The following is a 26,442-nucleotide window of genomic DNA, read 5'->3' on the forward strand; positions in this document are numbered from 1 at the left end:
AAACTTCAATTCTTGACTTCTCTGCACCTGTAGACTCAACACCATGTGGAAGCTGCCAAGACTTGGGGCTTCTACCATCAGATGCCACAGCCTAAGCTGTACATTGGTCCCTTTCAGCCATAGCTAGAGTGGCTGGGACATAGGGCACCAAGTCCCTAGACTGTACATAGCACAGGGACCCTGGGCCCAGCCCACAAAACCACTTTTTCCTCCTGGGCCTCCAGGCCTGTGTTGGGAGGGGCTGCCATGAAGGTCTCTGACATGGCCTGGAGACATTTTCCCCATGATTGTCGGAATTAACATTAGGCTCCTTGCTACTTATGCAAATTTCTGCAGCTGGCTTGAATTTCTCCCCAGAAAATGGGTTTTTCTTCTATGACATAGGCTGCAAATTTTTCAAACTTTTATGCTCTACTTCCCTTAGAAAACTGAATGCCTTTAACAGCACTCAAGTTACCTACTGAATGCTTTGCTGCTTGAAAATTTCTTCTGCCAGATACCCTAAATTATCTCTCTCAAGTTCAAAGTTCCACAGGTCTCTAGGACAGGGGCAACATGCCACCAGTCTCTTTGCTAAAACATAACAAGAGTCACCTTGCTCCAGTACCCAATATGTTCCTCGTCTCTATCTGAGACCACTTCGGCCTGAATTTTCTTGTCCATATCGCTATCAGCATTTTGGGCAAAGGCATTCAACAAGTCTCTAGGAAGTTCCAAACTTTCTCACATTTTCCTGTCTTCTTCTGAGCCCTTCATACTGTTCCAGCCTCTGCCTGTTACCCAGTTCCAAAGTCACTTCCACATTTCTGGGTATCTTTTCAGCAACACCTCACTCTACTGGTAACAATTTTACTGTATTAGTCCATTTTCATGCTGCTGATAAAGACATACCTGAGACTGGGAAGAAAAACAGGGTTTAATTGGACTTACAGTTCCACATGGCTGGGGAGGCCTCAGAATCATGGCGGAAGGCAAAAGGCACATCTTACATGGCAGCAGCAAGGGAAAATGAGGAAGAAGCAAGATTGGAAACCCCTGATAAACCCATCAGATCTCGTGAGACTTATTCACTATCATGAGAACAGAATGGGAAAGACCAGCCCCCATGATTCAATTACCTCCCCTTGGGTCCCTCCCACAGTACATGGGAATTCTGGGAGATACAATTGAAGTTGAGATTTGGGTGGGGCCACAGCCAAACCAGATCAGTTTCCTTCTAGGTAATCCCACAGCACACCATAGAGACCCCTGTTGCTATTTCTGCTACATTACCTGAGATTATCTGCATCTACAGATTGGATGTCCTCCCCACCAGTCTGTAAACTCCCTGCAGGCTGAGAGTTGGCATTTCTCATTTTTGTGTTCCCAGCACATAGCACAGTGCCCAGCATCTAGCAGTTGTTGAAGATTTATCAAAAATTATTGTGCAGTTGGAAACAAAATCAGTCATTATAGGGCCCTGTTGTGTGCCAGGCACTGTTATTCAATCTGAAAGCTGAAAGGGAAGGAAGAGCTGCAAGTAAGTTAACAAAGCCAAGCTTCTCTCCTTTCAGCAAAAAGACTTTTGTGCGCTTTCAATCAGGCTTAACCAAACATCAAAGTTCTCCTATTAATGTTGTCAATACATCTGCAAAGGAGATATTATCATCTCCATTGCCCAGAGGAAGGAACTGTAGCTCTGAGGAGTTGCAGATATTGAAAGTGGTAGAATCTAAGTATGCCTCCTGTTGGAGGTAGCTACTATCTGGGGCCAGTGGTCCAGGCAGTAAAGGAATTTATGAAGACATTTGTAGGTAAAGAAAGGTAGCTATATTAGAGAAAGCATGAAAATACATTGCAAGATTGCAATGGGCAGCACAGCAGAGAAGGGGCTGTCTGCAAAGAGGCAGGGGCTGGAGGGAAGTTTTATAGGATTGTGCTGGAGGGGCTACCTGAAAATGAGGTTGTGCCCTTGGTTGTTTGTGATTAACCATCCCTCAGAACAATTATTCCTTGTTCTTCCCCATCTGGGGCCCTGCCTGACCTGGGGCCCTTTTCTTATGTGGATTATCTTATCAGTACTCCACACCCCCAGGCGTGGAGTGTAGGACATTTTCCAGAGCCCAAAGCTCACTCACTTGCCAGTAGGAAAGAACATTCCCTTCCTTGGATGAACCCTGGAGATCCAGCCATGACCTGGGTAGAGCAGTTTGAGTGCAGGAGTCCTGTGTGGCAGGGCAGTCGGACTCTTCACATCCCTTCCACTAAATGGTGTGTTTAGGTTCCCCCAATTTGAAGCTATCACTTAAGATCTGAAGATGAGGGAAAAGTGGTTTTTCCTCAGTGGACAGGTTTGTACAAAGCATGTGATTACATACTTGTCATAATTAAGTCAGGCCATAGACTCCCTACAGTCTGTGAATTTGGCAGTGTGTGCAGATTAGTTCTAAGTGTATCTTAAAGGGTTTCTTTAGCTGTTGTGGCTGTCCTTGCTCAGATACTCCCGTGTGATGGATGAGAAGATAGATGATGCAGTGTCTGCAGTGATGGAGTTCCTAGGAGAGATTAATGATGTATACACTTGGTTGTTTTTGATTCCTTTCCTGTTTTTAAATGAAATGTTTTCTTTTCCTCCAACCACATTTTTTATCCTAAAGATGGACTCTTTCAGAGAGTGCTGTTTGACTGCATTCTCTGTATTCAGCAAATTTTAATCCTGGCCTGGATGACCTTGATATCACATCCCTGAGACTTAGTTTATCTATTTGTAAAAATGGGGATGACAATTCCTACCTCTCAGGGTGAATGCTATTGGGAGCCCTTACTGACGTGACCATGAAGTCATGTCTGTACTTACACATGGAAGGCATCTTGTATGTGTGGATACACTCGTGAGAGAAAAACCAATGATGGCATTGCCTCCCTGCCTTTATCTCCTAGAAAGAGAGACATTGCTGGCATTTGATGGTAAATAAATGTGAAGTGATGTTATTACTGCTTATGGGAAGTGATTAATGGGCAGTCTTGACCAAGGCTGGATAAATAGGCAGATGCAAGGAAGCAAGAATTGATTCTGGCTGCATTCAAGATGTTGCCTTTGGGATCCTGAGGTATAGTAATGACCCACCAGGATTATGGTTTATCTAGAAATGATGAAAAACAGAAATGTGTATCCCCGTATCGTACTGTGTGTAAAGCAGGACCCAGAAACACCACCTTTCTTTGTAGTTACATGATTACCTTTTTGTCTTTACAGGCTGTGACCCAGTTAGAACTTTTTGGGGACATGTCCACACCCCCTGATATAACCTCTCCCCCCGTAAGTATGCATTGGTCTCTGAACCCTGCACCCCTTTCCTTTCTTTCCATATCCCCTCAGTGGCCGGAATATGGGCTGTGAGTGAAAGAGGCCTCTGGTGGATTTCAGCGTTGACTCTTTCAAGCTGTGTGACTTAGACAAACTAACTAGTCATTCTGATCCTTAATTTGCTTGGCTATTTAAAAAGGGGAAGTATGATATATGCCTCTGTTTTGCAAAATAAACAAGACCATGCATTCAGCAATGACAGGACTTGCCTGGGCACTTGCTGTTCTGCTGGGGTCTGAGAAGAGAGGCCCGAAGGAGATGTGGTTTCTGACTACAAGGAGCACATGGTGTGGTTGGGAACATAGGCAGGAAACTCGGGACAACACATGATGAGGCATTTGTCAGCACCTGCCCCAAGCCCAGTACAGCGTAGGTGGCCAGCCCAGTAAAGGAAGGACCTTCTCCCCACACCCTGCTCTGCCCATCCTTCTCTCCTTTCCCTCTTTCTTTCCTCTCTCCCTTCTTTTTGTTTTTTCCCTCCCTTCCAGCCTGCCCTTCAGCTTTGCAGACCATGACCTGGGCACTTGGGCCTTACTGAGCTTCTCAGGAAGCTCTGGACTCCCAGCCACAGCTTCACCCAGGGTACCTCAGTCAATGCTTACAAAAGGACAGAGATTGCAGGGAGCCCTAATTTGAAAATGAAAAGAAGAAAACAGAATTAAAACCAAAGCAAAATAGAATCCCAGTGCTGGATGCATTCAAAAGCAACTCTGCAGCCACTGCAAAGAAAAGAGCCGAGATGGCCCCTCCAGCCCCTCCCCTGCCCATTCCCTGAGGAGGGCAGAGAGCAGTCAGCCGCAGCTGCACCAGCTGAAGCTGCTGGGAGGGGACAGCTCCTCTGGGCACTGCGCAGTTGTGCAAACCGAGGGATGGTACTATGGTTCATTGGCAAGATGTGCCTCACAGAGAAAAGGCTGTAACCTCACCACTGAGGACAGATGGCACAAGACACTGCTGCCCACTGCTGTCGCTTGGGAATCTAGGCACAGCTGCCCTGTTGCCCACACCTGATGTCCAAGGCAGCCTTGAGGGCGGGGACCGCAGCCTCTGTCCCCAAAGAATGTGGATGGCTCTAGCAATTCTCATTCTCCCCTTTATCCTGGGCTAAAAGCTTCTTCCTGGGAACTTGGAGTTGCAGAACTGCAGGGCTATGCAGCTAGAAAGGGCTGAAGAGATCTTCTAACCTTATCCCCTTCATTTTACAGATGAGCAAACTGAGTCCCAGAAAGGACATGTGACTCACCCAAGGTCACAAAGGGGGAACAAAAGAACAGCGCTGACTGTTTTTAAAAGTGCTTAACACAGCAACTCATGGCTGTGTTTCTGGCCCTGAACCCAGGCGCAGTCCAAATGGGTATTTAATAATCCTCAGAACAATGCCATTCGTCCCACAAGCTGCTAGTCTAAAAATGGCCTTGTCTAATTGCCATGATTTCAGGATTAATTGCTTGGCCCAGCCTATTCCAAGGGGGAAAAAAAAGGATATTACAGCATCAAACAGATTTATACTCTGTAGGCAAAAGCCTGCTATAAATGGGTGTGGACATATACAAAATTATGAGTACTGATGTTTTCATTTCTGTATCCCCCATCTTGCCCACCAGTCCATGCAGCAGACCTTTTTGGAATTCCAGCATGGACTAGGCCCTGTAGAATTTTCAGTGGTGCAAGCATTGTTTCTTGTTGTCTTCTTGAAAATATTTACTTCTTTTTGCAAGCGAAGATTGAGGGAAAATCTGGAGTTGGGGGGGGATGTACCGGGATACAAGGGTCAGTGCTCCACTTGCTAAATTCTATTTGTTGATTTAGTCAACAACTGCTCATTGGCCATGTATTAAGTTGCAGCCCCTGAGCTGGGCACACAGTAGGTCTTGAGTGGGTGTATTTCAATTTGAACTGGCCATCTCTAAAGGGTGAATGCCAAATATTATGGAAAATTTGATACCTGAAAACACCCCCCAGGGAGTAGGGGCTCAAACTAAATCATTAGGATACTGGCCATTATTTGCCAAGCACCTACTATATGCCTATGCATGGTGCTAAAAATTTAAGTGATGTAAAATAATTTAAACACATAATCTCACTTAATCCTCACAGTGGGGTTGGAGATATCATTTCCCATTTTGTAGATAAAGTGTATGTAACCAGCACATGGGCTGCACACCACATAAGTGGCTTGAACTGTGGATCCCTTCCCCTGCCCCTTTATTCCTGCATCTGCTACCTCCCGGCCTTGGTGACTGCTAAGCCAGGTCTCATGTGTCCTCTGCCTCTCTCTGTCTGGCAGACTCCTGCAACTCCAGGTGATGCCTTTATCCCATCTTCATCTCAGACCCTTCCAGCGAGTGCAGATGTGTTTGGTTCTGTACCTTTCAGCACTGCTGCTGTACCCTCAGGTAAGCCGTCTTCCACCAGCTTCCCTTCCTTTGGCCTTCACCCATCGAGAGAGAAAGAGTTTACAGAGCCAGCTGCCAAATGATGACAAAACACTGCTGTTCTCTCCTGTGACTCTTCAGGTGACACTGAGAAGCTGTTTAGAGAGGGAGGTGATGTTGGGGTCCAGAGCTCTGGTATGTTACTGGCCTGGAATTCACTGATGTCTTTCACCCAGAGAGTTCAAGATTCTGTGTTACTCAGGTGTGCAGCTTTTCGGAGCATGGCATACGCACAGCTGTGCAATTAGCCCAGGTCCATTTCCACTGTTCCACCTCAGCCAGGAGAGACAGCAATAAGCAGGGGAGTACATGAAGTCAGCTTTCTAGAGACTTCTTGAGACCTGACGGATAGAAGGGATCTGGCTTACTTGGTGCTGACTCAAGGAAGGGGAAGGTCCCCAGACAAAGTGGGGAGCACCCTATGGGATGAGAGCAAACTGCTGTGAGTTGTGAGAATAATGAGACACCTGGTGAGTTAGAAAGTATGTGTTCTGTTTTTCAAATAGTCTTTAAATGTATTTACTACTTTTACAACAAGGTAAAAATATATATATAGATATAGTAACAGTATTGCAGGTGAGTTACAAATGGATGGAGCCCAGCAATCTTACCTTGTTTCCATGGCATGAGGCATTCCATGTGGCCAGGCCACTGTATTTGCAAATAGCCAAAGGTAGTTTAGTTCTGTTTTTCACATACATGGGAGCCTTAAAGGGTTTTGTGGTTTTCTTTAACTACGTATTTGAAATATGTGGCTTTATCTTTCTTGCCTTTATTCTTATAAATGGCAAATAGAGTTGTTTGAATATTTTAGAATACCAATCTTCTTGCATTTTTTTCCATAATTAGTTTTAATTACATACTGTTAGAAGCAAATTCTTGCCACCAAATATAAACTGTGCTTTTATTCAAAGTAAATTAAAAATGCATACTCTGTTCTAAAATAGTTATGGTTATTACTCATGAGCTAAGGGATCATTATGAACTTTTAGAAGCAATAGAGGTTGGTAACCCTTGGATCTAACTTACAGTTTAGACTGCAGGTTGCCTAGAAATGTATTCAATTGTGAAGTTTCCCAGTCTAATCTTGAAAAAGGGATAGTGATGATGACTAGTTTTCCTTACCTAAAATAGATATTAAAATATCCATGGGACTAGTATAATAGCACATGCCATTTTAAATAAGGGTAAGAGTTTTTCACCACCCTTCTATGCTTGAGTCTTGTGTTCAGAGTGCCCATGCTTTGTTCTCATTGTTTTGCCTGTAAAGGGTGTGCTGGGAAAAATGATGGCCCCAAACTTACCAATTTGCAGGCATGTTCATTTCAAAAACGCTCACCAGGTGCCCTCTATGTGCCAGGTCCTGTGTAGGTGCTTGGGATGTGCGAGTCAACACAACAGACAGAGAGTGTACCTTTTACTGGGAAGATAGGAAATAACATAAAAATAAATAATTTTCAATAATATATTTAAAAATGAGAAGTGATAGGGACAAAAGAAAATGCAGACCAGAGCATAGGGGCTTTTGAGTGCAGGCAGAGGGCAGGTAAAAGTGGAGCCCCTGTGGTCACGAGGGGCTTTTGCCTAGGTGAAGTGTGACAGGACTAGCAGGGGCAGAAAAGTCTCAAGTAGACATCAGAGTTCAGGGTACTCCAGGCAGAGGAATGACTTGCTCCCCCAAGTCTCCATTCCCTTCTCTATAAATGAGAAGATGGGCCTAGATGTAATTTTATATCACTTCCAGCCCTAACATTTGATTAAAAACACCCTGAGGACCTGCCTGGGTGTATTAGTCCATTCTCACGCTGCTGATAAAGACATACCTGACACTGGGTAGTTTACAAAGGAAAGAGTTTTAATGGACTCACCATTCCACATGGCTGGAGAGGCCTCACAATCATGGTGGAAGACAAGGGAGGAGCAAAGGAATGTCTTACATGGTGGCAGACAAGAGGGATTGTGTTCAGGGGAACTCCCCTTTATAAAACCATCAGATCTCGTGAGACTTATTCACTACCATGAGAACAGTGTGGGGAAAACCACCCCCATGATTCATTTATCTCCACCTAGGGGAGACGCATGGGGATTATTACAATTCAAGGTGAGATTTGGGTGGGGACACAGCCAAACCATATCACCGGGTCAGTCACAGCACTGCTCTGGGCCCTCTCCCAAACCTCTGCCAGATTACGGACTTGGAAGACCTGGGTTTTAGTCTTGCTGCTTAACTAGCCACATTGGAAGCTATGGACAAGCCTCTTCCACATATCCAGATTTCCTTTCTTTAGCTGTTAAAATTTTGATATATTACCTCCAAGATTTCAACTTTTAGAACACGAGTGTAAAATTAATTTCAATTTGCATGTTTTTGCTTTCTGACTCTAGATAATATAACAAAACTGGCTTCAGTTGGTATTAAACTATGTGCCCTATTTCTCCCTTAACTGGACATAAAAATTTCTGCAGCTGTTGAATCCCAATCTCCTTGTCACTAGTTGTCCAGCCAGTGATAAGGAGATAGAGAAGTGAACTGGAGTATGTGATACAATGGATAGACTGGCTCCTGGGGGCTTTTGAATCTGATGGGCCAGGTTTGAATCCTGATTCAGCCATTTATTTCTAAGCTTTAGACTCCTGGGCAAATTACTTCACCTGTCAGAGTCAGAGTTTCTTCATCTTTATAACTGAGTGTAAAATAATACTTACTTTGCAACAATATCATGAGAATTAAATGAATCACTACATTAACTGCAGCTGCAGAAGCTGTATCACTACACACTGAAAAATGCTGGCACATCATCGATATTTAGTATAGAATATGCTGTATTATTATGATTATTCTGATTTCTACAGTAGATGAATATATGTCCTGTTCTACCTATATTTTTTCCTTTTCCTGAAAATTAGTGCCTGTAATAAAGTTTAGGTCTTCAACCTCTTGACTGCTCATAGCAGACAGCAGGAGAATGGGTGGCCTAGAGAATGTACTATGTATGAATACAGGCTCTGCCGCTAGCCAACTGCATCGTATTCAGATAAATATCTTCTGAACCTCAGGGAACTTACCCCATTTTAAAGGGGTGATCATAATTCTACCTCATAGAGTTTTTCTAAGGATTGCATGAGTAAATGCAGGTTGTAAAATATATACAGCAGTTCCTGGCAGTGCTTCCATCAGTAAGCACTCAACAGATGTTTGCTACATGGTTCTTCGGGAGCCTTGGATCTGCTATTCATACAGTGTGTAGCTGCATCAAATCTTCCCCTCATGGAGTTGCAATTTCTCCTCTACAAATTAAAGAGATAGCAATCACACTTACCCCAGAGGCTTGTGGAAAGGATCAACTTCACAAAAATGTCAGCTCCACAGTGTGAGAATTTTTTTTTTTTTTTTGACGACTGTTTTGTTCTTTATTTTGTCTCCACATACTAAAGCAGTGATTGGCACCCAGTAGAGGTAGTTTTGAATGAATGAATCCATCAAGTGTGGATAAGAGATATCATAGAAGTTCTGCATAAATGTTGGAGGAGTTCCTTCGTTTTTAGTGCTTTTCTTATATTTCAGTCTGCCTTTTTTTTTTTCTTTTTTCAAATAATGGGGGTATCCCCAGGTGTCAGCATCTGGCTATAAATCACAATTTTCAACACTTTTTAAAACCCTAATTGTAAGGCAGCAAGGCAGGTGTTCCCTTTCACTCCACAGCAAGGAGATTTATGATTGCTCTGAACTTCATGGCATAAACAGATGCTCCTTGGCACCTCCTCCCTCCACATTTACTGTTATTGGACATTAACAGTAAACAGTTAACAAGCTGTTAAGTGCAGCCACCACGTGGCTCCCTGTGTCCAGTGCCACCACTGTCCTGCTGCTGATGTGTCCCTTCGCTCATGCACAAGATCATGTGGCCAGACAGCCTTAACTCACAGGCCAAGGAGAGCCAGGCTGCAGGGACCCCCTAGGAAAAGTGAGTGGGACCTGCAGGCTCCTAAACATGATACCCAATTACCCTGTGCTACCTTTTGTTCTTTTGAATATTGTACTTTGGTCTGGAGCAGATGGCATGAAGCCAGAGAGACATGCTAATAGCTCTCTCCAGAAAAGTGTGCACAGCCCATCTGTTAGCTCCTTGTGGAAAAAGAAAACAAAAGATGGGAGGGGAAAAAAACCTGCCACCAACAGTAGAATCATCAGAGATCACAGCATTTATGCATTGTGGGTTTAATTAGACACTGGGAAAAATGCAGTGAACGTATTGACTAGGACTTGTTCATCTTTATGTAGGGCCTTTCTCCCATCCCAAACCATGCTAGGCAGAGTGGAGAGAGAGAGAGAGAATAAAGAGTTCCTGCCAGCAGGTGGTTTCTAGTCTCATCAGGGAAGATAGAATAACCAGGCAATTACAATGCAGTGTGACAAGTGTCATGATACAGGTGAGTGCAGAGGACTGTGCAAGCCCAGAGAAGGACCAGTGGAGCTGACAGGAGCAAGAAGCCATCCAGCAGAGGTGATAGTGAACCGAATCTCCAACAGCAAATCAGGGTTAGACATGCACAGAAGCAGCGGGATGACTTTCCAGGCAGATGGGCCAGCAGAGACAAGAGACAGCACGTTGGGTTTTATTTGCAACTGCTGAAGGACAAGGTGCAGTGAGGATATGAATTGAAGATAGTGATGAAGAGGTGGAAGGGGCTGACCTCCAAGGACGCATAGCCAAGCTAAGACATCTGAGCCTTATACTAAAGACAGTGAAGTGCCATATATGCATTTTAAAACAGTCCTTCCTGGCAGCGAGGAGGGTGGAATAAAAGCAAAGCCAAAAATAGGCTTGATGTCAAGAGAGTGAAAACATCCCCTCATTCACCAAAATGGGCAGCAGGTCTTAGGTGATTGAATCCATGGGTACTTCTCCACCTGCAGACCCAGCACCCCCTTCTTACTACAAATATTTACAATACCTCCTTTCATACCTTGAAATGAATTTCATAGATAATGTAGTCTAGCTACACAATTTTTCAAAATGATTATAAGTCTCTAATATAAGGCAGAAAGGAAAGAGAATTTGTAATAAAAATGTATGTATTTAAATAGGGAAATACTCAGGCATGAGCACACTAGAAGGCATAACAGTCAGATGTATATACCTATAAGTAGAATCACTATTGAAAGCCACAGCTATAAGTCCAGACTGATACAGAAGTGTCATGTGGCTACACCACCATGAGAAGCGTTTCTGTCAGGGATGTCAGGGACTGCCATTTTCCAAAATAGTCAACACCTTTTGACAGTGTTCCAAACCAAAAATACAGTCTTCCCTCCCGTGCACAGTTGTTGAATTCCTGGAAAATTAAGTGCATTAAAATCAAGTGCAAAGATAACTTTGAATTCCCATGTAATTCAAAGTCGATTCTAGGTGCAAATGATCATAAACAGGATGTGGAATAATGCTTTGTCATATGCATTGGTCTCACACATAATGGGATGTCTACTGTCAATGCTTGGGTCTCCTAAATGCCAGTAGTGCAACCCCCTCCACTTGTGACAACCAAAACGCATCCCAGCAATTTTCTAGCCACCCGTAGGGGGCAGTAGCACTCCCATGGAGAACCACTGGGCCATATCAAAGTAAATCGGAAAACAAGACAGTTGCAGGATTCTTCATCTGTTGGTAGATTTAAGTCACTACGTTATTATGCCACAGGCGAGGCAAGCTAAGCAAGCTTCACATTTGAAGTTTCAGCTCCAGGGCCTCTTCATCCCTCTGGTTTCAGTGCAGTTGGACAAAGTAGTCTTATAAGATATTCTCCATTTTTTTTGTTGACATCCTTGTCTCATTCTGCAGAAGTATTTAACTCTGCGAGATTGATCAGCAAGAAGCACAGGTGTCCTGTTGGTGCCTTTCTGGAGCCTCCTGTTAGGGAAGCATGGCATGAAAGGAAATGGGCACCTTGCAAGGAAAATCACCAAGCCTTGAATGTTGGCTCTAGCCTGTATCAGTCAGTTGAAGGCAGGTATATCTGTGACTAGAGTATGGAGTGAGACACCCTGCGTTCGATCTCTCTGGGCTCACAAGAGTCAGTGAGATGACTCATAATGTCATCAATGCCATAACGCCCACCCATTGTCCCTTTGGAAGTTGCTAGGATACTCTGCATCCATTCCTCTTTTTTTCCTGGTCTCATTACACTGCATTGGTACCTTCCTACTGACAGCCATGGAAAGGCTTGTTTTGAGAGGCCCAGGCAAAGCTGGCTTCTTTATTCTCTGCTCTGCCCAGCCTGGGAACTTGTCTCTCAGGCTCAGCTGCACATAGAGGTGGCCATTGTGCCCCCTGAGAAGGGTGGGGACCCCTGGAAGCACATGTGAATTTCCTGCAGGCCTGCAGTATCCAAATACAATCAAATAGTAGGCAAAGTCTATTAACTGCAAAGATCAGAAATTGGTCTTGGCCATCTGGGTGAGGCAGTGTGTGGCACAAAGGAAAGAACCCTGGCTTTGGGGGAACAGATACCCTCAGTGTGATCCTGCTCCTACCTTATGCAACCTGTATGACCCTGAGCAAGTTGCTTTTCCTTGAGCACCAATTTCTTCATCCCTAAAATAGAGATAATAATACCTACCCTGCCGGGATTTCGTGAAGACACAAAACATATACTAGTGTATCTGGCATGTTGTAGGGATTTAATAAGTGGAGCTTGTTGCTGTTACTGCTATGTTACTATTATTATTATAACAAGTGTCGCTTGTACTCCTGTTAAAATGTGTATGTCTTACCTAAAAAGAATAATACAGTGAACAGTTATCATGGTAATACACATGAGTACAGGCTATGGGGTTTTGCAGTGTGTAACCTATACTGATGTATGAGATGCCCCTGAGTGGACAATAACCTTCTCTTTTTTTTTTCTTTTTTTTTTTTTTTTTTTTTTTGAGACAAGTGTCTCACTCTGTTACCCAAGCTGGAGTGCAGTGGTATAATCACAGCTCAGTGCTGCTTCAAACTTTTGGGCTCAAGTGATCCCACTTGAGCCTCCTGAGTGCTGAGACAATGGGACTCTGAGCATGTGCCACCATTCCTCACTACTTTTTAAAAATTTTTGGTAGAGATGAGGCCTTGCTATGTTACTAAGTCTGATCTCAAACTCCGAGCCTCAAGCAGTCCTCCCACCTGGACCTCCCAAAGTGTTAGGATTACAAGCATAAGCCACCACATCTGGCCCTGTTTTTTTAATTCTCTAAAATTGGAATAATAGTAATACAGAAATCATGCATAATACCTCTAGCTACCATTTATTACATGTCTTTTGTATATCAAGCAATGTAATAAGTAACTTTCTAGCCTCTATCTAATCCAAACCATATTAGTAACTAACATTTACTGAATGTTGATCCTGTGTCCAGTACAATACTCCACATTTTAAATATGTACTCTCAATTAAGCTTCAAATCAACCCAGCAAGGTAGAAGGTGTTTATACCCATTTTACGAATAAGGTCATAGAGCCTTAGAGAGATTTAAGAACTACTCCCCAAATTACACAGTTAAGAGGTGGCTGTTTGAATTTTAACCTAGGTCTCTAAAACTCCAACATTCAGATTCTTACTCACTTTGCACACTGCCTCAGGCCTGCGAAGGACGGTATTATAACCTGATTTTACAACAAAGAGTCAGACTCTTAGAGAGCTTACGCAATTGAGAGGGTCCTAAGTGCAGCAGGAAGAGGAGGCAAGGAGAAAACCCAGGACGGCCTGCCTTCCATCCTTCTGCCCTGTCCCTGAGACACACAGCTTCTGAGGCTGTGAGACTTTAGAAACTTTTAACAACTACAGAAATGTGATTATTAGCATTCTAGTTTTTGCTTACAGATCATCTCCTCAGAGAGGCTTTCCCTGACCACTTCTCTAGGATATAGGCTCCATGACAGCAAGGATTTTTGTCTTGTTCATCTTGGCATCCCCAGTCCCTGGCACACAGTCTGGCACTTAGTTGGTGCTTGATACATTTCTGTCAATTACCTGAGTCCATGGTAATTACCTGAGTCTTTCCCAGGACACCTGACTCTTCTTTTTCATTCTCCCAGGTTACGTTGCAATGGGCGCTGTCCTCCCGTCCTTCTGGGGCCAGCAGCCCCTCGTCCAACAGCAGATGGTCATGGGTGCCCAGCCACCAGTCGCTCAGGTGATGCCGGGGGCTCAGCCCATCGCATGGGGCCAGCCGGGTCTCTTTCCTGCCACTCAGCAGCCCTGGCCAACTGTGGCCGGGCAGTTTCCGCCAGCCGCCTTCATGCCCACACAAACTGTTATGCCTTTGCCAGCTGCCATGTTCCAAGGTCCCCTCACCCCCCTTGCCACCGTCCCAGGCACGAGTGACTCCACCAGGTCAAGTCCACAGACCGACAAGCCCAGGCAGAAAATGGGGAAAGAAACGTTTAAGGATTTCCAGATGGCCCAGCCTCCACCCGTGCCCTCCCGCAAACCCGACCAGCCCTCCCTCACCTGTACCTCAGAGGCCTTCTCCAGTTACTTCAACAAAGTCGGGGTGGCACAGGATACAGACGACTGTGATGACTTTGACATCTCCCAGTTGAATTTGACCCCTGTGACTTCTACCACACCATCGACCAACTCACGTGAGTGCCCCTCACTTAAGACATAAAACCCAATGAGAGCCATAACTTATGTCTGGAGGTGGGGTTTCTGGGGTCAGATAACTCATCTCGCTTGCATTAATCAGGTTTCTTTGTTTATATTACTACTACTACTATTGCTACTACTACTACTACTATTACTACTAAGAGCTACAAATTTAGGTACCACTGATAACATACAAACCTTCTTCATATGTTCCATGTTTATTTTTAGACTTATAATAATGCTTAATGACAAATTTTGTTAGACCTGTTTGATGGATAATGAAAGTGAGGCTCAAGGATGAAGACAATAGACAAAGTGGTATTGAACTGAATGTAAGCCTAGTATTTTTCCACCATGTTACTCTGCCTCTTAAGATTTTGTTAGTTTGCTCATGCATTCGTTCATTTATTTATGTATAGCCAGCTTATGACACACAGATTTTGGTGTGGTTTGTTGGAATAAAAGTGAATGCAAACTTTAACAATTTGGGGAACAAGTTTTAAACATTAGAATATAAAATAAGGATCAAGAGAAAACTTGGGGCAGAGATACAGCAGCTGTAAGGTCTTAAATAGCTTTTATAGCTGAAGCCTCGTGTTGGCTTAAAGCTTCTGGTAGTTAAAGAGAATCAAAAGATGGTGCTGCAGAAAGTACTGGACTGGAAACCTGGAGATCAGATTTATTACTGACCAGTTTTGTGCCTTTGGGCAAGGCACTTTATTTCTATGAGCCTCGGTTTCCTCATCTGTGTGAGGGATGGGTTCTTAAAAGGATTCAATGGTATATGTACTCAAAACATTATAGACCTCCCAGAATTTGAAGTATCTTTTATCCTCATTATTAGCACATGTTAAGTGGTTTTGTGCAGTCCTGGACCCCGGTTCCGGTGTTGACTCCTCTACCACAAGCTGTGTCTTTGGGCAAGCGTGTGACTTCTCTGAGACTCAGTTTTATCATTGGTAAAATTGACTTGGATGAGCAGTGTGCATCCTTCTAGTTCCAGCTTTCAGTGAGTCTCCTCCAGCTCACATTTTTTCTGCAAACATCTGGAAAACAGTGACTGTGCAGCCAAATCAGAATCCAGATACACTTGAGCATGTGTATGCTTGTTTGACACAATTCAAGGAAGGTGTTCTGGTGACTCAGACTGTGCCTTGACACCTGATAAGAGGAAAGAAAAGGTTCATGCTACAGTGAGTTTGGTGGTTTCATTACTGTCACAGGTGATATGGATCACTGCATGGCCAGTACTGTGAACTGTCAAAAAAAAATCCACAATGTTAATACAATTAGATTGTGTCATTTCAGCCAGGTTCAGAATGCTATTCTGAAAATGAATGCCCTCAGTGTGTATAAACAAACCACTTGCACTCAGGCCATATGATCTACATAGTGGCGGCATCTCTATTTACACAGACTCACAGGGTTTCAATGAGGAATAATGAATAAAAAATGAAATGTTAAAGAAATGACAGCCATGCATAAATAAGCAAGCATCTTTTTAAAAACAGACATCTCTCTTTCAATGGATTTGTGTGCCAGCTACAAATGAAAGAGGAGAGTTTAAGTTCTTTGAGGGCAGGAACTGTCTCCATTACTTACTATACTTCTCATAATGCTAGCTTAGTGCCTGGCACATGAGAGGCATTTGGGAAAGGTTATAGAGAATGAAATAAACTAAATAGAGATCACTTAGCTACTGTTGTGTTTTAGAGCATTGTTGGCAACCTTGGCACTATTGATATGTTGGACCAGATAATTCTTTGTTTCAGAGGCTGTCCCATTATAGGATGTTTAGCAACCCTGGCCTCTAATCACTGTATGAGAGAAACATATATCCCCTTCCTCTAGTGTCGAGAAAAATGACTCCAAGCATTGCCAAATGTACCCTAGGGATGAAATTGCCCCAGACTGAGAACCCCTGCTTTAGAGTATTAGAAGCATCCTATAAAGCCTTCTAAAAATTAAGACACCTACGTAAATAAACTCCTGTTTACGCTTTCCATTGGTTTCATTAGGTAAGTCTGAGCAGTATACCTGCCAGAACTGGTAACTCAGCCTGTGTTCTCAGCCTTTAGTAAGCAAAAATCCACTTCAAATACAATTCAGGATCTAATTAAACTAATATTTATTAAACATCTACTACCCTTCAGGGTGTTTGCATATAGCTTTAAACCCACTTTCAGTATAGTTTGTTCCATAGTCATCTCCTGAAACAACACAGATTTCATTGCAAATTTTTTTTCAAAAACTTACTGTTTTATTTTGAATGAAATTGGAAAAAGCAGTCGTTATCCCCTCTGACCCATCAGTATCCCCTTAAGAATGTTTTGCATAGAGGATTGGTTGGATCAAAAGTGAACCTCCAATAGAAACAGAAAAGCACAGTTGGACTGGATACTGTCAGACAGAGCTCTGTTAAATGCCAGTGCTGCTATTTGATAGCTGTGTTAACCCTCAGCAAGTCACCTCACCTCTCTGAGCTGCAATTTCTCCATCTGGGAAACAAAAAAGTTGCAGTAACAGCTTGCAGGTATTTGTATTAGGGTGTATAATGGATGGGAAGTGCCTAGCACAGTGTCCAACTCATTGGCACATTATAAATAATAAATGAGGAAATAACATCATTTTTCTAACTATAGATTCATCAGATTAAAAAGTATGCACTAAGTTTTACAGTCATCATTCACTGTCTGATTCTAAGTTCTATGACATTATGAAAATTCAGCTACTAAATCAAGGCGTGCCACCGGCTCACTTGGGTCTTAGCCAGTGACTGGTATTTTCAGTGACAAATTAGAAATTATTAAAAGAAGAGTGGTATCAAATGAGGTACTTGTTCTACACCTCTGAAACAAATGAGAGGAGATGTGGGTGGGTCAGTCCAGAAAATGCATATCCTTTGTCCTTAGAGAATCAAGTACCAGCTGTTAAGTTGCCATCAGCTACATTCATTTTCCCAGATCACTGAGACACTTACTGTTTATTCAACGTGTGTTTATTGAATACCTTCTATGTGCCAGGATTCAGAATCTGGTTCTACCAGTTGCCACGAGCAAATTAGCAACCTTCACTTTCCTCACCTGTCAAATTAGGATAACCTCTACCTCAAAGAAGTTTTATGAGGATTAGAGATATTGTCTGTAAAATTTCTAACAGTGTTTGACACATGAAAGGCCCTCAGTAAGTGCCCTCTGATGAAACACAGAAAGAAGAAAGCAAACCATAGCCCAGTAGATCTCAGCTTGATCGTGCATCAGAATAACCTTTAACAGGTTGTTCAAACACAGAGTCTCTGATTCAGTAGATCTGGGGTAGGGTTAGAGAATTTCATTTCTAACAAATCCCCAGATGCTATTGCTGCTGCTCATCCAAGGACCATCCTTTGAGAACCACTGCCTTACCTATCAGTGTGGATGAGCTCCTTCCTGAAGTCAGACGTGTGAGAGGAAAAATCAATACGTACAGAGAAATAATTCAAATATTCAGCTGATTCCACCAGAAATAGGAAGAGGAATCCTAAGATTTGACTTGAATATAAGCGGATTCCTAAGGTTTCTTTGGCATAAATTGATTGCAGCCAGGCACTTAAGATGTCTCTTTTTCTGTGGTCTCTGTGTAGCTCCAACCCCAGCCCCTAGACAGAGCTCTCCATCCAAATCATCTGCATCCCATGCCAGTGATCCTACCACAGATGACATCTTCGAAGAGGGCTTTGAAAGTCCCAGCAAAAGCGAAGAGCAAGAAGCTGTAAGTGACCAGTTTGTTATTTATTTGTGTTTTTCCTTAAAATTAAGACCTCTGTAACTGAAATGGATAATGCATGAGGAAGCCTACATAGAAAAGAATGCTGGCTCAATCTCGTAAGTTCTCAAGGGGTTGCTAAAGGGGCTTTCTTTTGTGTTCAAATGAGTCAGCTGAAAAAGACTGCCTTTTTATTAAATTGTTACTACAAGTCCACATTTGTGGTGTAGCATCCTCTAAATGCCATTGCACCCTCCTTTACAATAACTGATTGTGCTGCATGAAAGTATATCCAGTTGTCTTATATTTTCAATGGTTGAAAAAAGAAAAAAAAAAAAGTATTATCTTCTTGTGTTCTAGCCTGATGGATCACAGGCCTCATCCAACAGTGATCCATTTGGTGAGCCCAGTGGGGAGCCCAGTGGTGATAATATAAGTCCACAGGCCGGTAGCTAGATAGCGCAGGTCTGGGTAGGTATCTGTCCTTTTTATCTCCTTTGCCCTTAAGCTATCTGCTTTACCTTTTGTTTGTTCTTCACTTCTGAAGCCACATCTTCAATGTTTGCACCATGTCTCCTTGCCTGAGCTGTATTGCTGATGTTTGCACCATCGCGTCTTGCCTGAACTGTATTCCTGATGTTTGCACTATTTCTCCTTGCCTGAGCTATATTACCAGTGTCTGTACCATGTCCCTTTGCCTGGTGTCTACGTTCTACTTTGCCTTTTCTCGTGGATGCATGACCTTTGACATACTCTGGGAGGTAGTGGTAGGGGTGAGAAGTGGGAACTGATCATATTATTTTATTAATAATATGTTCTGCGTAGGTGGTGGTGATAGAGTGAGGCATGGTCCATGCTACTTAGCATGGATTTAGTTTCTGAAAGCATCAACATTTTGAGATGGACACATTCTGCCCACCCTGATAATTTCTCAGTGAGCCATGGTCCAGATGCTTTAATCTTTTAAGCAAAATGTCACTGCATTTGCCTACACTCTGCAGATCTAAAGAGGTCACCAAACACACAGAGAAGCCAGACTAAGAAGCAAAATCAAGCAGTGCTTGAAATAAGATTGATCGAGATATAAGATCAGAGGCAGCCCTTTTTGTCTAGCCAGAAAGGACCCTGCACCCTGCACCCTTTCTGATGTGAAATTCAAAGCCCAGAGATGTGTACTACTCACTTCTGAGGCTGTGCTGTTTGCACCTGTGCTGCAGCATGTGGATTGCCACCAAATCACTTCAGATTCCATCAGCAGCTACTTTGAAAGAGATGTACTTACATTTACTAGAAGTGGTTTTTGGCACTTGAATTTCAATACATCTGATTTGATCAAAAGAAAGAGAAGCTGATGAAGCAAACCTTCTTAGGAGACAGAAGTACACCTTGTTACCCAGACATGATTTCTAAGGTCACTTCTTGACAAATGTGTTCAATTTTCAGATACTTTCTTAGTTTTCTATAAACACACAGGACTGCAAGGCCATTCCCAAAGGGCTCCTCTTTTAAGTTCTGAACAGCATGGTCAAAACCATTAAAATGGTAAACAGTTTTCACCACTCACAAATGGATTCTGAGGCTACCTCAGAATTAGTCTTAGTCCACACGTAAGTTAGACAGTTACTGAAAGCTAATATGGTATTCTGAAAGTGTATTTTGTTAATAGATATTATGATTAAAGAACCTAACACACTGTATAGTTTGCCACATTTTGTATCAGTGCAATAGCATATAATTATATGTCATGCCATGCAAAACCACCTAAGATTCACTTAGAAGTTCACTCTTGCAAAGCTACTTTGGGAGTTGGCATATGGAAATCAAAGTCAATGTTTCAGGAAAAAGAAAAGTTGGGGACTATAGGCAGACTCCTGGGGATGATTCCGCACGAGGTTTTTTACCCCCTGCCTAAGTTGTATTTCACATGCTCAACCTTGCCTTGAAAAATTTGGTGAATGAACTAGAGGTGACAAGAGCCATTCATCAGGATAACAGCAAACATCATCCTAAAATTGAAGTTCTTCTAGAAAACAAAGATGACTTACACCATTTGCAGATCAATGTATCAAACCCTCATCTTTATGAACCTGTTCAGCTTGAGACAATCCTACAGGCCAAACGGTTTCATGGGGCTTTGGTCTGTTCCACATTTAATGCTCTGTCCAGCACCTCAAGCCACAGCTGAGCTGTAAATGGACATAGCAGTAGTGTGGGAAGAACTCAGGATTTGGACTTGAGTTTAAATCCTAACTCAGCTACTTAATAGTGGGAAATCTTGGGCAAGAACCAAAATTTATTTTGAGTCTTGGTTTCTTCATCTGCTAGAAGGGGCTTATATTCTCCATAATGGTAACTGAGATAGTTTGAGTATCTAGCATGGAGACAGACACCGAGTACTTAGCTTAAAATAAAAATCTAGGTTCTAGAACAACATTGTTTGAGTTCAGCGTCTGGCTCCACCACTTCCTGGCTATGTGACACTGCTGAGATTTTATAATCATTCTCTATTTTATTTTCTTCATTTGAAAAATAAGGATAAAAATAGTGTCCACCTCATAGGGTTATTGTGTGAACTAAATAAAGTGATGTATGTGAAGCTTTTAGCACTGTGTATAGTGCACAGAAAGCACCCGATAGATGCTAGCTGCCATCATCATCACCATCACCATCATCATCATCACATATATCCAATTAATGCAAGCTCCCCACTCTCTTGGATTTTATACATTTAGCCTTTATGTATAAGGCCATTGGTTTTGCTTTGTACTTTATCTTCAGATAATTAATTTTCTATATGTGTCACAACAGCTTTGGAAGGGAAAAAAAGAAAAAAGCCTGCTGCTTAGCTCTCTGGCTTGTCCCATCCCATAATCCAGAATGGCCCTGGTTTGGGCTTCACACAGCTCACTGCCAAAAAATGAGCTGTCTTAGAATCACCTGCAAGTCAAAATAAGTACCTCCCAGCTCCAGAGGAGGGCTGGACTGTAATCCTCAGTGAAGTAATTTTCTCCCTTTGAAAGCTTAGCCTGGCCACTTCATAGTTATCGAGATTCAAGTGCCAAGGGGCAGATGCCAGCTTTGCAGACATAGCCACTATGACACACATGGGGGACGTCTGGGAGAACCATTCTGGGTCCCTCCATCGACAGCAGCACAAGCCACATTTGATCTTTCCATCTCCATCCCATTCTGCCATCCACCCAGCTGAAAATTTACAGACTGCAATTTCTTAATGCCTTTCCAAACATTTGGAGAAGAGAGACCATGCAGGGTTAGTTATGTCCATGGCTTTATTTTTTTTCCCCTCTGCTTTCATATGGTTGGAAAGCAAGAGTCCTGTCCCTCTTATCACCCTTGCAACCATTATCACCAGCTGTTTTTTATTAGAAATACCCGCACAGTTCTGAGTAAGTAGGGATGACATCTGTTGATAAGCTAACGCCATATCACACCATAGTAAGAGGAAACAGACGGACTCAATCCCCGCAGGTGTAAGCTTCAGGGCCAATCTCAAACAGCAGTTCTGTTTTAGCAATAAAGGAAAATATCTTCAATTACTTCACTTTTTTCCCCTACCCTCCCATCTGGGAGAATCACGTGTCTTTCAAAGACTGGGTCAACAAGGGCAAAAAGAATCAAAATAATATTATAATGGCTGGTATGGGAATGGCAGGTAATTTATACTTCACTGATGTGTTGCTGGAGCAATTTTGAGGGCGAAATGTTAGCTTTTGAGGAGATGAAAGAAAAATGAAAACATTTATTTGGTTAAATGGCTAAGTAAATAAACTGCCTATCAGACTTTCCCAGCTGTCAAGTCAGAGTAGCATCTGTAACAATGGGGAATTGTTTGGTCTGCCTCCCTTCGTAACAATAGATATTGCCATAAATAATAAGTTGCTGTCATTTTTTAATACTTATCTTCGTAGTGGGAATGCAAGACATATAACATATTACCTGATGGATTTCTAGTGTTCAAGGGAAAGGAAAGCTGAACCTCAGATGCTTTGGGAAGAAGAATCTTAGAGAGAGAGAGAGAGAGAGAGAGAGAGAGAGAGAGAGAGAGAGAGAGAGAGAGAGAGAGAGAGAGGAAGAGAGAGAGAACAAAAGGGGGAAGGGAGGGAAGGAAAGAAAAGGAAAGAAAGGAAGACACAAAACACAGAGTCAGGGGCCTTGGGTCTGATTTTTACTTCCAAAGCAGGTGACCTTAGGTAAGCATATATCCTTTCATATGGATAAACACAGATAATTGCAACAGCTCTCTCCCCAAGCTGTCCAAGAAGCAAATAATATCATGAAAATGGAAGTGTTTTATAAGCTTTGAAAGTAAAGTACATGTATTTGGGATTATTATTACCATTTTCTTTTTAAATACAACCAAACAACAGACCCTTAAAATAAAGAACCACAGGCCGGGCGCGGTGGCTCAAGCCTGTAATCCCAGCACTTTGGGAGGCCGAGACGGGTGGATTATGAGGTCAGGAGATCGAGACCATCCTGGCTAACACGGTGAAACCCCGTCTCTACCAAAAAATACTAAAAAGCTAGCCAGGCGAGGTGGCGGGTGCCTGTAGTCCCAGCTACTCAGGAGGCTGAGGCAGGAGAATGATGTAAACCCGAGAGGCGGAGCTTGCAGTGAGCTGAGATCCGGCCACTGCACTCCAGCCTGGGCAACAGAGCGAGACTCCATCTCAAAAAATAAATAAATAAATAAATAAAAATAAAGAACCACAAAACAACGGAAAATGACCTATTTTATGGACACAGGACTCAATTGACAAGTCCAACCTACATTTTTGGAGGGCACAGTGTCCCACTTCCTTGGACCTTTATGAAGAGACTCCCTGTTGAGGTCCTGTAGCTGGAGAGTGATGGCACTGGGTCAGGCAGAAGATGACCAGGGTCTGGCTAAGGGCAGTGTCAGCCAAGACCTCAAGCATAGTGCCAAAAGATATTTACAAGCTGAAATCAACAGGAGGTTAAGACCGAAGGGACATGGGAGGGGAGGAAGAAGATATAAGGTAGGATGACACCCAGGTTCCTGGCATGGGGATCTACATTGGTGCCAGTCACTGTGCTAAGGAACACAAAGCAGCATGTTTGAGCAGAAAGAAGGCAGGTTTACTTTGGGACCAATTGAACTCAAGGTGCCCATGAGACTTCCAAGCGGAGATGCCAGTAGGCTGCTGGATACAACCTCTGGAGGTCAAAAGAGAAATCAAGGCTAGACATGGAGATTTCCATATGGGTTTCGGCCACTGGAGTAGTGAGTGCAAGTAGAATACACTGATCATCTAACCAGAAGTTGCCAAACTCTCTGTAAATATGTGTGCCTTGTGGGCCATATGGTCTCTATTACAGCTACTCTACCATTGTAGCAGGAAAGCAGCAAAAGACGATGCATAAATGAATGGATGTAGCTATGTCCTAATAAGACTTTATTTACAAACATAGGCAGCTGCCAGAATTGGCTAACAGAATTAGATCGGGCTCACTGTTTCTAGAACTACTGCAGAAGGTAATCATGATGCCTTTCACTTACTGCTAATAATAAAATATATTTTAAAATTACTAGTATCACCTAATTTAATCCTCACAGGAGCACTCAGGTATTTTTATTATTCCCATTTCACAAATATTACAGGCAAGATAGAGAGTTATAACAACTTGCTAAAATCCAAAGATTCACATGTAGTAGCACCAGGATTTGAATCTAGACCCAGATTAAATAATTCAAACTCACTCAAACAGAATCAGGACACCTGAGTTTTAATAGCATCACATAAATTTAGATGTGTGATATGAGGCAGATGGCTTCATTTCTGATCTTTGGTTTCCTTTTCTGTAAAACAGCCCCCACAGGTCCTTACAGCTCTGACATTTTAAGACCATCTAACTTGCCCCAAGTTACCCAGCTACAGCATGGAACTAATCCCCAAATAAGATGTTCCAGCAGCATCTCTCCCTCAGGCTGTCTCTATTCCCTTCTAACAAAGGAGAAGACAGAATCCCTAAAATATGCTGACTTTATTAGGATCCCCAGAGACTAACAGCCCTAGATGCAACCCACTCCCAGTGACCGGGAGCTTACTCAGAAAAGGCCTTCCTGCTTATGGTAGATAATTGGTGTCAGCAACTTCAGCGTCCTCATCTGTTTTATAACAAGGCCGAAAAAGATGATGTACATGCATAAAAGAGATCATTGATGCCCATCATTGTTGTTATTATTGACGGGGAAATAGAATGTTCTTCAGAACATGCACAGTTGCCTCAAAACTCAGGTGGTGCATCTCTGTATTCACCAAGCGGGTTTCAGCACCCAAGACCCCAGGAACTAGGACATTCAGCAGTGTCAATCCCTAAGGGATTATCATCAAATCCATTCGTGTTTTGAAGACTTTTCTACCCTAACAGCTAGACTTTCAGACTCAAAGTGGTCAGAAAGCTTTGTTTTCCCTTTTGTTTGAATATAAAGCAAAAGAAGACTGCCAGCATTTAAGATACTTCATGTTATACAAGCTGACTTGTAACTTCTCACAGTCCCATAAGGTAGATGTTATTCACTCCTCTTTACAGATGAAGGAACTGGGGTCCACATAGGTGAGATACTCGCCTAAGTTCATATAGGAAGTTAGGAGGATTTCTGGGGTTGTAGATGTTATTCACTCCACTTTACAGATGAAGGAACTGAGGGCCAATCAGGTGAGATGCTCGCCTAAGTCCATATAGGAAGTTAGGAAGATTTCTGGGGTCTTTCTGGCTCCCCAAACCCATGCATTCTTCTTGATCCTACACATGGCTTCAGACAGAACTTTGAGTTATTTTAGCCTTTTTCCACTCTGACTACCAATATCTTTTTCATTTGTCAAACCAAGGAATGTAAAACTCCCACTGAGCTAGTCCTAAGTGTTAGGGCTAAAAGACCATGAGGCTGAATTTGCTGCCTGGGCAGGGTAATGCTGAGGGACTTAAGCTTTGGCTCACCTTCCAGCTTTAGTCTGATCCTCAGCTTGGCTTGGCGCTTTTCTTATCCTAGGCCCCCAGGATGGGGCATAAGTGGGCTCACTCAGCAAGCAGATTGCATGGCGCACCATCAACCTCACATCTGAGACCACCCTTGTCAGCATGCAGCGTCTTCGCCCCACTAGTAAGATATATTGCTTTTGACATACTTTTGTCGAAGGTAATCAATCTTTCCAAAAACAAATGCAAGAAATATTAAACGGGCAGAAAGTAATCTGCACAATTTAGGTAGCTTCCAAGAGCATCTTGTTATAATGTGACCTAGGAAACCATTTGCCCTTATACTTCATGCCAAAGAGCTGGGGCTGGGAGAAGAAAGCAAGGAAACCAGCACAGAAATGGGAGTCCGAACCCTGGGCTGCTCCCTGGCTCTCTACTGTCTCCTGTATGGCCTTGGGAAAGTACCCTTTGTGTCTGGGGCTTCAGTTTCTGCATGCAGAAAAGGAGCTGTGGGCGTGAGGGCCCTTCCAGCTTCAACCTTCTATGAGAGGGAACACATGCTAGTGGAGAGGATAGTAGGCTTACAAAGACTTGAGTATGTTTATGTGAAACTCTAGAAAAAACAAACCTAGTCTATAGCAATCAAAAGCAGATCAGAGCTGGCACTGAGATAGGGAGTTGACTGAGAAGGCATAAGAGAAGTCTTTAGGGTGAAGAAATGTTCTATAGCTCACATGGGTGTATTTGTCAAATTTATTAAACTGTACATTTAAAATGGATAAATTTCATTGTACATAAATTATACCTCACTGAAATTGATTTAAAAATAAGACTAGGTAAAATCGTGGAGATGGAAAGTAGATTAGACTAGGGCTGGGGATTTGGGGAATGAATGGGGAGTTATTGCTTAATGGGTACAGAGTTTCTATTTGGGATGATGAAAGAGTTTTGGAAATGATGCTGATGGTTGCACAACGTTGTGAATGTAATTAACGCTGCTGAATTGTCCACTTAAACGTGGTTAAAATGGCAAAGGTTATGCTTATGTTTCCCCACAAATAAAAATCTAAAAAAAAAAAAAAAAAAAAGCAGTATGTCCCAGCTCTGCTGTGTGCTGGCTGAGTAACTGCACAAGTCACCCAACTGCGGGGAGCCTAGGCTTCTTTGCTGTAAAATGAAGACAGGAGGCCGGGTGCCATGGCTCAAGCCTGTAATCCCAGCACTTTGGGAGGCCGAGATGGGCAGATCATGAGGTCAGGAGACGGAGACCATCCTGGCTAACACGGTGAAAGCTCATCTCTACTAAAAATACAAAAATTAGCC

At 42.9% G+C, this 26,442-nt stretch overlaps 1 protein-coding gene across 2 annotated transcripts in view; it reads left to right on the forward strand.

The window, feature by feature from the left end:
• The window catches only part of DAB1 (DAB adaptor protein 1), a 1,267,144-nt gene that overhangs the window by 1,235,095 nt on the left and 5,607 nt on the right, over window positions 1-26,442 (forward strand). Inside the window, exons 12-16 of one of the 2 annotated variants that reach the window (XM_010365734.2) lie at window positions 3,236-3,298; window positions 5,634-5,742; window positions 13,860-14,408; window positions 18,035-18,162; window positions 18,517-18,627. In XM_010365734.2, the coding sequence (XP_010364036.1) occupies window positions 3,236-3,298; window positions 5,634-5,742; window positions 13,860-14,408; window positions 18,035-18,162; window positions 18,517-18,612 (945 nt within the window). In that variant the 3' untranslated portion in view covers window positions 18,613-18,627. The remainder of the gene's footprint in view (window positions 1-3,235; window positions 3,299-5,633; window positions 5,743-13,859; window positions 14,409-18,034; window positions 18,163-18,516; window positions 18,628-26,442) is intronic. The other variant, XM_030913326.1, reaches the window with a different exon arrangement.

Source organism: Rhinopithecus roxellana, chromosome 12 (genome assembly GCF_007565055.1).
Source record: "Rhinopithecus roxellana isolate Shanxi Qingling chromosome 12, ASM756505v1, whole genome shotgun sequence".
Classification (NCBI taxonomy): domain Eukaryota; kingdom Metazoa; phylum Chordata; class Mammalia; order Primates; family Cercopithecidae; genus Rhinopithecus; species Rhinopithecus roxellana.